General features: G+C 46.4%; 1 protein-coding gene across 2 annotated transcripts; it reads right to left on the reverse strand.

Moving 5' to 3' along the window:
- Nucleotides 1-9,285: 9,285 nt before the first annotated feature.
- Krtdap (keratinocyte differentiation associated protein) lies at nucleotides 9,286-12,363 on the reverse strand. 2 transcript variants are annotated; one of them, XM_051207320.1, is made up of 5 exons: nucleotides 12,246-12,363; nucleotides 10,524-10,565; nucleotides 10,329-10,373; nucleotides 9,717-9,764; nucleotides 9,286-9,448 (listed from the first exon to the last, which is right to left on the reverse strand). In XM_051207320.1, the coding sequence occupies exons 1-5, from the start codon at nucleotides 12,330-12,332 to the stop codon at nucleotides 9,410-9,412; spliced, it is 261 nt and encodes an 86-aa protein (XP_051063277.1). In that variant the 5' UTR covers nucleotides 12,333-12,363; the 3' UTR covers nucleotides 9,286-9,409. The 2 variants fall into 2 exon arrangements, with proteins under 2 accessions (XP_051063277.1, XP_051063278.1); XM_051207321.1 differs by having other exon boundaries at nucleotides 9,286-9,395; nucleotides 12,246-12,362.
- Between the last annotated feature and the right edge of the window lie 601 nt (nucleotides 12,364-12,964).

Consider the following 12,964-nt stretch of genomic DNA (forward strand, 5'->3'; position numbering starts at 1 on the left):
AGTAATGTTTCTTTTACAAATGTGGGTGCCTTAATATTTGGTGCATAGATGTTCAGAATTGAGAATCTTGGTGGATTTTCCTAAGATGAATGTGAAATGGCCTTCTTCGTCTCTTTTGATTAATTTTAGTTTGAAGTCTTATTTGTTAGATATTAGGATTGCTACACTAGCTTGTTTTTTTGGGGGGGGGTCCATTTGATTGGAAAATCTTTTCCCAACTCTTTATTCTTAGGTAACATCTCTCTTTGAAGTTGAGGTGTGTTTCTTATATGCAGCAGAAGGATGGATTCTGTCTTTGTATCCATTCTGTTAGCCTGTGTCTTTTTAAAGGTGAATTAAGACCATTGATATTGAGGGAAAGTAAGGACCATTGATTGTTAATTCTTGTTTGTTTTGGATTTAGTGGTGGTGGTATTGTGTGTGGATTCTCCTCCCCCCCCTTTTTTTTTCTTTTGGTGTTTGGTAAAGTGGGATTATCTATTGCCTATGTTTTTGTGAATGTAGTTAACTTCCTTGGGTTGGAGTTTTCCTTCCAGTACTTTCTGTAGGGCTGGATTGATGGATATACATTGTTTAAATCTGGTTTTATCATGGAATATCTTGTTTTCTCCATCTATAGTAATTGAAAGCTTTGCTGGGTGTAGTGGTCTATGCTGGCATCTGTGGTCTCTTAGTGTTTGTAGAACATCTATCCAGTACCTTCTGGCTTTCAGAGTTTTCATGGAGAAGTCAAGTGTTTGCCTTTATATGTTACTTGGCCTTTTTCCTTTGCTGCTGTTAATATTCTTTCTTTATTCTGTATGTTTGGTGTTTTGATTATTATGTGGCAAGGGGACTTTTTTGTGTTCTACTCTACTTGGTTTCCTGTAAGCTTCTTCTACTTTCATTAGCATGCCTTTCTTTAGATTGGGAAAGTTTTCTTCTATGGTTTTGTTGAATATGTTTTCTACACCTTTGAGGTGGGTTTCTTTACCTTCTTCTCTACCTATTATCCTTAGGTTTGGCCTTTTCATGGTGTCCCACATTTCCTGTATATTTTGTATTAGAGATTTGTTGGACTTAAGATTTTCTTTGGTGGATGAATCTATTCCTCCTAATGTATCTTCAATGCCTGAGATTCTCTCTTCCATCTCTTGTATTCTGGTGGTTATGCTTGCATCTGTAGCTCCTGATCATTTACCCAGATTTTCTATTTCCAGCATTCCTTCAGTTTGTGTTTTCTTTATTGTCTCTATTTCAGTTTTCAGATCTTGAGCTGTTTGAATGGTTTCCTTCATCTGTTTGATTGTTTTTTTACTTAGTTTTCCTTGCTTTTTTAAAGAGATTTGTTGATTTCTTGCATTTTTTTTTTTTTTTTTGATTTGTCTTTTCCTCTATTTCTTCCAATTTTTTTTTTGTCTGTTTTTTTCTTCCACTTCTTTAAAGGATTTTCTCATTTCCTCTTTGAGGGCCTCTATCATCTTCATAAAGTTGTTTTTAAGGTCATTCTCTTCTGCTTCATCTGCATTGGGATGTTCAGGTCTTGCTGCTGTAGACTCCCTAGACTCTAGTGGTGTCATACAAGTCTTTCTGTTGTTGAATGTCTTCTTATTCTGTAGTCTTCCTGTCCCTTCTTCCAGTGGGTGGGTTCTCTCCCTCTCCTGGTGGGTACAGGTCCAAGATAGGAGAGTGCAGAGTCAAGACAGGAATGGTGGCAGATCCTGGACACTTTGTTCTGCCTCCAGGTCTCTCTGGAGGATTTGGTTGGCCTCTTGGTTCTTGTCCAGTAATTCAAAGAAGAAAATGTACAGGCCACACTGAGTGAGTTTTATGGAGGAATTTATTTAGATTTACAGGTTGGAGCTTGAGAGACAGAGGGAGCAGGGTTCCTATTGGAAACAGGTGCCAGTAAATTGGCTTCTGTTGAGTCACAAACTGGGAGCTTTCGGTTTTAAAGCTTGCTTTATTTTTATGTTATGTTCTGGGTGTTTTGCCTGCATGTATGTTTGTGCAGCACAGTTCAATACCTGAAGCAGCCAGAGGAAGGGTTAGGGTCCTTCAGAAGTGGAATTACAAATGGGTGTGAGCCACCATGTGGGTGCTGGGAACTGAGTAACAAGTGTTTGGGGGTTCTTTTCTTTCTTCCTCTTTCTAGATATTTATTTATTTAGGTTGATTGATTGATTGATTGATTGATTGATTGATTGATTGATTGAGACAGGGTATATCACTACCCCTAGCATGTTTTGGCTTTTTATTACTTTTACTCATGGTCCACTCAAACCTGGCCTGTGATTAAGTTGGGCCCTGTGTCTTGGAAATGTAAGTGATCTACTTTGTTTATGTTAAGGACTATGTCTCAAGAGGCACTGATTGCTCAGGCCTTTAATCCCAGCACTCAGGAGGCATAAGCAGGCGAATCTCTATGAGTTCAAGGCCAAGCTGATCTACAGAACAGAGTTCTAGGACAGTCAGAGCTACACAGAGAAACCCTGTCTCAAAAAACCAAACCAAAACAAAAAACTCGCCAAAAATAAAAAGAACTGTGTCTTTGGAAGTGCAACTTTTGGATTCAGGAAATAGATTGACAGTCTAACCTAATAATTAGGAAGAAAAGAAAAGGAGGGGGAAAAATAGGCCAGGGGCTAGAGAGATGGCTTAGCAGTTAAAAGCCCTAGCTGCTTTTGCAGAAGACCTAGATTTGGTTCCTGGAATCCATAAGGTGGCTCACAACCATTTGTACTTCTAGCTCTAGAGGATTTGATGCCCTCTTCTGGCCTCCACTGGTACTGCACACACATGGTGAACAACCTAGTGTGGAAGTCTCCTAGTTGGTAATTAGCATTCTGAACTTCTGGTGGATCTCTCTCTTAACCCCCCTTTGCTGGTTTCAAGCGTCAGTGCTCACTCATCAGGAGAACTTGTTAAAACAGATTGCTGGGCCCCACCCTGAGCTTCAAGTTTAGTAGAGCTGAGGTGGGGCCAGAGAAATTACATTTCTTACAAGTTCCCAGGTGATCTGTTGCTGCCAGTCCTGGTATAGCAGGGACTCTGAGGCTGTGTTTGCTAAAGGCACTTGCTCCAAATGTGTGCTGCAGATGTGTGACAGGTTCAGTAGCTGAGCTTTCTTCTGTCCCTTTGCCTTGGCTATCTCAAGCCTTGAGTCAGATCCTGCTCAGGTCTGAGCACACTCATATTGGTCATTTGAGTCATGTTTAGGTCTAGTGCTGCTCCAGTGGTAGACTGCTTGCCTGACATAAGGCCCTGGGTTCAAGCACCTGTACTGCAAAAGGAGGGTTAGGCTGGAGAGTTAGCTTAGTGGCCAAGAGCACTGGCTGCTCTTGTAGAGGACCCAGGTTCACTTCCCAGCACCCACATGATGGTTCACAACTATCCCTAACTCCAGTTCCATGAAACATGACACCCTATTCTGAACTCTGTGGACATCAGGTGTACAAGTGGTGCATATATAAACACACAGGTAAAACACTCATATACATAAAACACACACACTATATATATATATATATATATATATATATATATATATATATGGATCACTCTCCTCCAGCCATGTCCTCCAGACATCACAACCAGCTGTCTTAGTTTGCTTTCTATTGCTATGATAAAAATGCTATGACCAAAAGTAACTTGGGGAAGAAAGGGTTTACTTGTTTCATAGGTTATAGTCCGTCATCAGGGGAAGCAGGACAGAAACCAAGAGGCAGGAGCTGAAGCAGAGGCCATGGAGGGGTGCTGCTTACTGGCTTGCTCCTTATGGCTTTCTCATATAACTCATGACCGCCTGCCTATGGGTGCCTGCCCTGCCACACATACACAGTGGACTGGGCTCTCCCAAATCCATCATCAGTGAAGAAAGTGCCCCACAGGCGGACTGATGGAGTCATCTTCTCAACTGAGGCTCCCCTTTCACACATGACTCAAGATTGAGTCAGGTTCGCAAAGCTCTGGACAGCTCCCCTGCAGACTGTCACCCATAGGCTTTGACCGTGTTCCATTCCAGGAGCTGGAGAGATGGGTAACAACACATGCTACACAAGCCTGAGATCCCGAGTTCAGATCCTGGCCCTCATGTAAAAGCTGGACCTGGCTGCGTGTGTGTCTACAAACAGCAGAGGGTGGGTCAGAAGCAGGAGGCTCACAGGGCTTTCTGGCTGCTGGCCTAGCTCCAATTCAGTAAGACATCTTGTCTCAGAAGAAAGGCCAGGCACTGGACACTCTCCCCGGCAGCCATGAATGTGCATAGATGCACATGCCTGTTGCATTTACACATACCCATACACCACAACCACATATAGTATCTCTCTCTGTCTCTCTGTCTCTCTCTCTCTCTCTCTCTCTCACACACACACACACAGCAAAAACTGATGTCCTGTCCCACTGGAAGAACACCCAGACACCTCTACTCATCACCTTCCATCTAGAAGAACTAGTCCCATCTTGCATTTCTGAGTCAGTATCTCTTGCAGTCACCTTGAATTCAGGAACAAAAGATGTGATGGGGAAGCATCTTGTGATGAGTCAGGGCTGCCCTAAGGCAGTCACAACTTTCCCCTTTGCAGGGAAGCTCCATGTGGCTATTCTGCAGTCACAGTCAAAAGACAGCAGCTTGACAAAGACTCCTGAGTTCCGGACCACTGCCTAGATCCTTCCTGTTCTTCTTGGTCGAGTCACAAAGCTCTTATTTGCTCATGAAGATGTGGCTGGGGAGGCTCAGTCCCCCAGGTCCTTCCTGGTACAGCAAATGGATAACCTCCTTTCCTACATCACCATTATTTTTCACAGAGTTTTACGGGGGCAGCAGCCAGACTTCTGCCTGAGGAATCCAGTAACAGATTTGGTTTCACACTAGGTGTCAAACTTGGAATCTTTGGACATTGGGACCACAGTCTATAAACTATTGCTTTACCACAGGGACATTTTTTTTTTTTTTTTTTTTTTTTTTTTTTTTTTTTTTAACATAGTAATCCCAATTTCTCTTCTCTTCCCTCCTTCCACCTTCTCCTTACTCTACCCCCCCCCCCCGCAACTCCCACTCCTTTTGCTCCTCAGAGAGGGTAAGACCTCAGTGAAGTCTGTCCCATCACCAGATTGAGGCAGGACCAAGGCCCTCCCCACTGTGTCTAGGACGAACAAGGTATTTCTCAATAGGAAATGGGCTCCAAAAAGACAGTCCATGCACCAGGGACAGATCCTGATCCCACTGCCAGTGGCCCCACAAACTGCCCAAGCCACCCACTGTCACCTGCATTTGGGGGCCTAGTTTGGTCCCATGCAGGTTCCCCAGCTGTCAGTCCAGAGTCAGTGAGCTCTCACTAGCTTGGGTCAGCTGTTTCAGAGGGGTTCTCCATGCTGATCGTCACTCCTTTGCTCCTCCCTCTTTCCAAGTGGACTCTGGGAGCTCGGCCCAGTGATTAGTTGTAGATCTCTGCATCTGCCTCCATCGACTCAGAGACACTCTCAACTTGCATGGGATGACTCAGTCTTTGGGAAGACAAAAAGGGAAGAAACGAGTAACACTTAAAGAGCCTATTAAAGTGGGGAGGAGGCTTCAGGTGTTGTGGGATATCTGTATGCGAGAATGTGTTGCTGTGATCTGTCAGTAAAAAGCTGAACAACCAATAGCTGGGCGGGAGGTAGAGGTGGGACTTTCAGGCAGAGAGAGAACTCTGGGAAGAAGAGAAGAGGGGTTGCCAGCCAGACACGAACAGGAAACAGGAAGTACAAGATAGAAGAAAGGTAACGCCTCATGGCAGAACATAGATTGATATAAATGGGTTGATTTAATTTATAAGACCTAGTAAAACAAGCCTAAGCTAAAGTCCAAGCTTTCGTAATTAGTAAGTTTCCTTGTCGTTATTTGTGTGAGCTGGTGACTGATGAAAAAGCTTGCTACAATCAGGGAAGCAAGACTCTTCCTACACAATCCCTGTTGCTGCCAGGAGTGTCAACTTTGGTCATCTCCATTCTTTGACCAAAGATATGTAGAATGACAGAAGTAATCAGACAGGTGTACTAGGACCAGAAGCTCAAGATCAACATAAAGGATTTTCAGACTCTTGTTTTATGAATATTTCCATCAAGTCTGTACCCCAACATTGCTTTCTCTCTGTGTGTGATGTGGTGATGGTGATGGTAGTGATGATGATGATGGAGATGATGATGATGGTGGTGATGATGATGGTAATGGTGATATTGATGATGGTAGTAATGATGGTGATGATGGTGATGGTGGTGATGATGGTGATGGTGATGATGATGGTAATGATAATGGTGATGATGATGGTGGTGGTGATAGTAATGTTGATTATGGTGGTGGTGATGGTGATGGTGGTGATGATGATGATGGTGGTGATGATGATGGTGATGGTGGTGATGATGATGGTGGTGGTGATAGTGATGATGATGGTAATGAAAATGGTGATGATGGTGGTGGTGGTGATGGTGATGATTTTATTTGCTTTGTTAGAGATCGGGTACCCTGGAGCTTGGTCCCACCTTGAACTTGCTCTGCAGTGAGACTTGGCCTTGGCCTGATCCTCCTTACTCTGTCTCTCAAGTGCCATCATGCCCACCATACTTCATTATTTCCCATCAGCCATATATCTCCTCGTTCCTGCTCACATATAAATTCCCACTTTGCCTCTGTCCTTGGAAGACTGGCTAAGACTGTCTGAACCAGTATTTCCCAAGTGCAAATCCTACAGCCCTAAATATAGTTATTCTCACTTTTTCATTTTCTGAATTTGGATTGATTGGCATTTCTTTAAGACTCCCTTTTCCTCCTTTAAAAAAAATTAGTCACTCAATAAATGCCTGTTAAAGACCTTGCCTCTTCTTCTTATTTTGAGTGTCCAATTTTTAGTGTATTACATTGGCAGATCTTGTTTTCTCTAATGATTATCCCATTTATAGTTTCCTTGCCTTTGTGTGCTTGTTACTTAACCAAAAGGAAGCATATAAACTCATGTGTGACCTGGACCAGCAGGTTGTTCTTCAGTGACAAGATCTTGATGGGGAGGTGACAGGGGATGAGAAAGACAGAGAATTCAGAAGATGGAGTAGATAGAAACTGGGGTTGGAAACTCTTACATGAGCCCAGGAAGTTTATTAAGAAATATATCATCTTCTATACTGTTTGCAGAGGGGAAATGGCCATGGTCAGCAGAAGGCTAAGTCAGACAATGTTAACAAGGAGAACACAGGATACCTCTGATACATGGCCTAGGGACTGATAACCACAGCTCAGGGAGAAGAGTCAGGTCCCCAGAAGCCACAACCTTGACTCCTATGAGGCACAGGTGCCATCGTCAGACAGGCCTTGACAAGTCCATTCCTGGAAAAAAACTCAAGTTCCCTTTGTCTTTTCATCAAGGCCTCTAAGAAAGCCTTGAGTCAGTCTGGTTCCTCACCTTGTACATGTGTTAGTTGGTCTGACTCCTTACCCCTGTACATGTGTTAGTCATTTCATCTACAGGCAGCTTGGAAGCAGGTTCCATGAATGGATGGGCAGATGGATGGGTGGGTGGGTGGATGGATGGATGGATGGATGCATGGATGGATGCATGGACAGATGCATGTATGATTAGATGCACCGATGGACAGATACATGGATAGTCACAGAAGCATAGGTGTGTGGATGCATGATAGATGTATGGGACAATGTATGACTAGATGAATGGAAGCATGAATATATAACAGATGACTGGAAGGATGCATGGATGCCTAAATGAGTGGGTGAGTGTGTGGGTGAATGAATGTGTCATTGGGGTAGTACTCTGGTTGAATGTGGGAGCTGGAGAGAGCAAATAATGAAATGTCTGCTGTATTCCTGGCCCTGAACAAGGGAATTTTTTATGTTTATTTCATTTAACCTCCACACAAGACTACAATGCAATTGTCAGCGTTCTTGTTTATTTTATTCATTTCACAGATATATACACACAAACTTAGAAAGGCTGAAACCACAGCACTGCTTTCATTTATCTATAACCTCTCCTAATTTTGAGGGAGGGAAGGAGAGAGAGAGAGAGAGAGAGAGAGAGACAGAGAGAGAGAGAGAGAGAGAGAGAGAGAGAGAGAGCAGAATGATGGGAAGGAAGGAAGGGAAGGGAAAAGATTTCAAATGGGTCACATGATTTAAGCTTGGTCCTGAACCTTGGGTTCCAGACAGCTCTGTTTTACTAAATGTCATAAAAGCATTTGGATTTTCAGAAGGTGGGTGGGGATGGTGTCATGGGTCAGGAAGGGAGTTTGAATTCATGGGCAGCTGACAAAGAAACACATATCCTCACCATGGCCAAGGCTGTCAGACAACACCAAGGTACAAAGGGTTCTTTCTTCTTGACCATTTGGTCTTGGAACCAGGGCCCACAAGGAAATCAACAAATTGCTTTCTCTTTGAGCCATTCTTCCTCCCCAGTGAAAGACGTTTTTCTTATTTATTTATGAACCTTGTCTACAAGGTTTCGCTATGCAGACCAGACTGGCCTTCAGCTCACAGAGATTCGCCTGCCTCTGCTCCCTGAATGCTGGCACTAAAGTCTTGCACCCCCCACACCTTACCCAAGTTAAAGTTTAAAACCCAGTCTATAAAGGGCCTGCCACTTGGCCGTGCATGTCTGTTACCTTAGCACTAGGGGTGGGGTAAGGAAGGACAGGCAGGCCCTGAGCTCTCACTGAGTTAGTGCATTGATGAGATCTGAGTTCAGTCAAGCGATCCAGCCTCAAAGTGTAAGCCGAGAGCCATAGTGAAAACCAGCAAGGTCACTCTCTGTGGAGGCCCACAGATATGGCTCCGTTCCATCCTGACTTAAGGTCAGAGAGTTCAAACCTATTCGTGCTCCTTTGCGGATAAGCAACAGGATGTTTGTTTAGCCGAATGTGTGGCTACTGGATGTCCTGACCCTCCAGACCCAATAGCAGGGTGAATCCAATGGAGCAGGTGCAGGTCGCTGATGATGTATGTCATCTTCCTCATCTCCAGACACCAATCCCCACCCCTAACACCAACCGATTTCTTCAACTCTTCAGTGCTCCCATCCGTTATTCTTGGAGAAGTGGACCTGTCTCGTCCCTCGTCTCCAGTTGACAGGTAACTGGTGAATGCACTCTAGAAACTTGATTTAGGAGATTACCTCACTGTGCAAGGTGGATTCCTTCCCATTTCCTCCCATCTCCCTGCTTTCAATCCTCTCAGAATTCAAGGGTTTCCCCTACCAGCCTTAATTCTTCTCCGGAGCCCAGTAAGATAAGGACAGAAACACAGACTCGGGAGCCTCTGGATTGGTGGAAAACGCTTTATTGGAGGTACTGAGCCAGGGGAGATTTGCTGTGGAATGGACGTCGGATTCCATGCTAGCCTCCTCTTCACGGGGTCAGCCTAGGTCCTAGGTCTTAAAGAGAATGATCACTGGGAATCAGGAACTGCACTTCTCAGTCCTTTTACCTGAAGGGCAAGGGGTGATGGTCAGATTGGGGACCCCCCACCCGGGATTGGAGCCCCCATAACAAAGCTAGGATGGGTGGGGCTTTGGTGGAAAAGAATTCTTAGCCTGGTCTGAGTTTCCATTGTCTTCTGAATATAGGAGCTGAGCTGGCTCTGCGCTATGGGAAAATGTTTATCCTTCCTTCAGTGTCCCTACACCTCCCCCCCCAATTCTCTGCCTCTTCCTTCATCCCACTCTCCTTAACTTCTGAATGAATCCCACTCTTACCTTAGGGAAGAAGTCCCAGTTAATGAAAGGCAATGCCTTTTTGAACGCCTAAAAGGAGAGAGTGAGGTTAGGTAAGCAGGCATCAGTGAACTCTGAATAAGCACGTGTCTGTGAACACTCACTGGATGAGCAGAAATGACAGAGTGGTCAGCCAAGTGCCATGGCTATTGGCTTGGTTTCTAAGAGCCCACACTCTGGAAGCCTCGTTCTGTGTCTGTTTGGCATTAGGCACGGTGCGAGCATGCTTTCATTTAGACGGCAGAGCAACCTCCTCAGGTGAGCATCATTGTCTTCATCCGGCACATCCCAGATGAAGGCACGGAGGCTCAGAGCCAAAGATGGTTTGCAAGGAGACATCTAGAAAGCACAGAGCCAAGGACACTAGTCTGGCTGTGCTCTGACTCAACTCTCTTGGTTTGGGTAAACCCGTTTCTTCATGAGGAATAGAGGACTCGAATAAATTGTGGTTGCTTGGTTTGGTTCAAGACAGAACCTTAACTGTGTACTCCAGGCTGCCCTCAAATTCATGATCCTTCCACTCCAGACACTGGCGTGCCGGAATTACAGGTGTCCTTCACATACCTGCCTCTCAACTACACCCTAAGCACTTACATCAGTGATGGCATGCCAGTTCAGGAAGTCCTCCGACTTGAAGGCCTGTAAGGGGAAAAAGAGAGAGGCCAGAGGCCAGTCAGTTCCAGAGGCCACCCATGCTTTCCCCAGCCCACTGGAAAAGAGGGCGATGGGCCCAGGAACTGTGCAAGCTGTCTCCTCTGTGAGGGGGGCAAGCCATGGAATCATACTCACAGATTGCAACTTGTCAAGGTTCAGGAACTGACTGTTAAAGCCCTAGGCAAAAAAAAAAAAAAAAAAAAAAAAAAAAAGCAGGGTGTTAGGGAAGTCACGGAGGAGGACCGAGGTGGGGACACCCGGGACAGTATGGGGAAACAGGTGTTTACCTCGGATCCGGTAGCATAATTACTGATGCTCGTCTCATCCTGGAGAGGGTGACAGAAACCAGACAAATGACCCCGCGAATGCTGAGCCCGCCTCCCTGGCACCCACCCTTCCCTGTCTTCTTCCTCCTTTGTAAGCTGGTCCCCAAGAGGCACCGCCCACGGTCTCTCCCTGGGGCCCCAGTGCTAGCCCCATTCTGGCCCAGGACACCCAGTCCCTGGCACTGGGTGGAAAGAAAGGGTGGAGAGAGAACCCCAGCTGACAAAACCAGTTAGTATTGTTTGACAGTTGATTTTCTGTGTGCCAAACACCCATGCTTGCTGGCCAGGTTGGGTGGAGACCAGAATGCTAGCAGGAACCAAACTCCTAAGGTGAGCTGCCTGCTCTCACCGACCGAGTCTCCTCTTTTATTCCCTAAAGACCTCTGTCCCTTCATCTTACTGACTCCCTTATCCCTTCCTCCCCATGACAGAGGTCACAAATACGTGGCCCTCTGGGCAGGGTCCCAGTTCGCAGAGCTCAGTGGTTTAATATAGTTGTTTTAAATTTGAATTAAACTCGGGGTAGGGTGGCTCAGAGGTTAAGAACACCTGTTGCTCCTGTTGAGGACACCTACCTGCATTAGGGAACTCACAACTGAACTCTGGCTCCAGGGATAAGATGCCCTTCTGACCCCTATCAGCACTAGCATGTCCATTCATTCACACACACACACACACACACACACACACACACACACACTCTCTCTCTCTCTCTCTCTCTCTCTCTTTCTTGTGGGGTGTGTGTGTGTGTGTGTGTGTGTGTGTGTGTGTGTGTGAGGGTCTAACAATGAACTTCAAACCCCTGATTCTCCTGCCTCAGCCTCCCAAGTGCTGGGGTCACAGTTGTGTTCCACTATACCCAGCTAATCCTTAATAAGCAAGAATTCATAAACAGACACAGATTTCCAGTGTCTCATGAAAAGTATAAGGCTCCAACCACCTTGGGTACATTCCCTCCTCTTAGCCACAGTCTGATGGCACAGTGATGCCACACTGATGGCACAGTCCTCCAGCTCATTTGAGATCCTGCTTACCCTGAGGCCACTTGCTCAAACCTGGTGGAGACCAAACCCCTTGTCTTAGACTTTTAAATCCAGGAAGAATGTTCTTCCCTCCCTTAGGGTAAGGCAGGCAGAGGGACTCCAGAGGTCATCTCTGTCCTGGGGACTCAATCTAAGGAGTCTAGACCATCTCTGGAAGCTGCTCAGGGGGTTAGAAAGGAAGGCTGGATTAGGGGGTTCCCACCTTAGCTGCCAGGCCCCCCGGGCCCCACCCCACCAGTCTTTCCAGATGTGTAAGCATCCCTGTCTCCCCAGAATTGCTCTGCTCGGCCCCCCTCCTCCTTTTGCACCAGGCTACATCCCTATGCTCACCCACCCTTCCTTTATCTCTCCCTCAGAACCCCAACTTCTCATGCAGCTCCTGGAGCACACCCAACAAGTAAGAGTCCCTTCTCCAGTGACAGACAGGAGGCACCAAGGGGCAGCTGGGTAATAGGTCTGAGGAAGGCCAAGGCTGCTGGTGTGCTCACCTCAGCGCCCCCCAGGGCAGCTCCCTGGACCGCATGCAAGGCCAGAAGAGAGAGGAGAGCCACAGCGGGAAAAATTGGGATCTTCATGGTGTCAGGGTCTGGGACACTCTGAGGCGGGGCCTCACTGGTGGCCCTATATATTAGCAAGGAGGCGGCTATAAGAACGAGCGGGATCCCCACCCTACTGACTCACCCCCAGATCATGTCGCCCACCCCTGGGGCCCCGGGAGCGGGAGGCATAGACTGTTCCCAGTATATCTTGGATTTCTCAACTCTCATTCCTCCCCCGGCTCTTGCAAGGTGAGGCTGCCCTGGGTCTGTTCATGCATGAGGCGATGGGACAGAGACAGGTTGGGCCTGTCCCTGCAGGAGTTGGCATCCAAGCAAGATGTCATTCTGCATTTGTCTCTTTTCCTCTATCCCTCGCTCCTGTAATTGTGACCCTCCACCCTTCCAAATCCCTCTAAAGCCCTGGGACTGGTGTGAGGTATGAGGCCTTGCACACTGCAGACCCCGCCTGCCCTTCCGGCTTCCCTCTTTTGCTCTCTTCCCGCATACCTCATCGGCTGGCTAAATTAGCCTCCTTGCCAAGCATGCCCCTTCCTCCACCAGGCATATGCCTGAGCCTCTCACCTTTTTCTCTTCCTCTCTCCTTCCCTCTCTTCCTTCCTTCCTTTCCTTGCGGCTTTTTTTGAAATCAGGTCTCATGTAGCCCAGGC

The sequence above is a fragment of the Phodopus roborovskii genome, unplaced genomic scaffold (assembly GCF_943737965.1).
Source record: "Phodopus roborovskii unplaced genomic scaffold, PHOROB, whole genome shotgun sequence".
NCBI classification, from domain to species: Eukaryota; Metazoa; Chordata; class Mammalia; order Rodentia; family Cricetidae; genus Phodopus; species Phodopus roborovskii.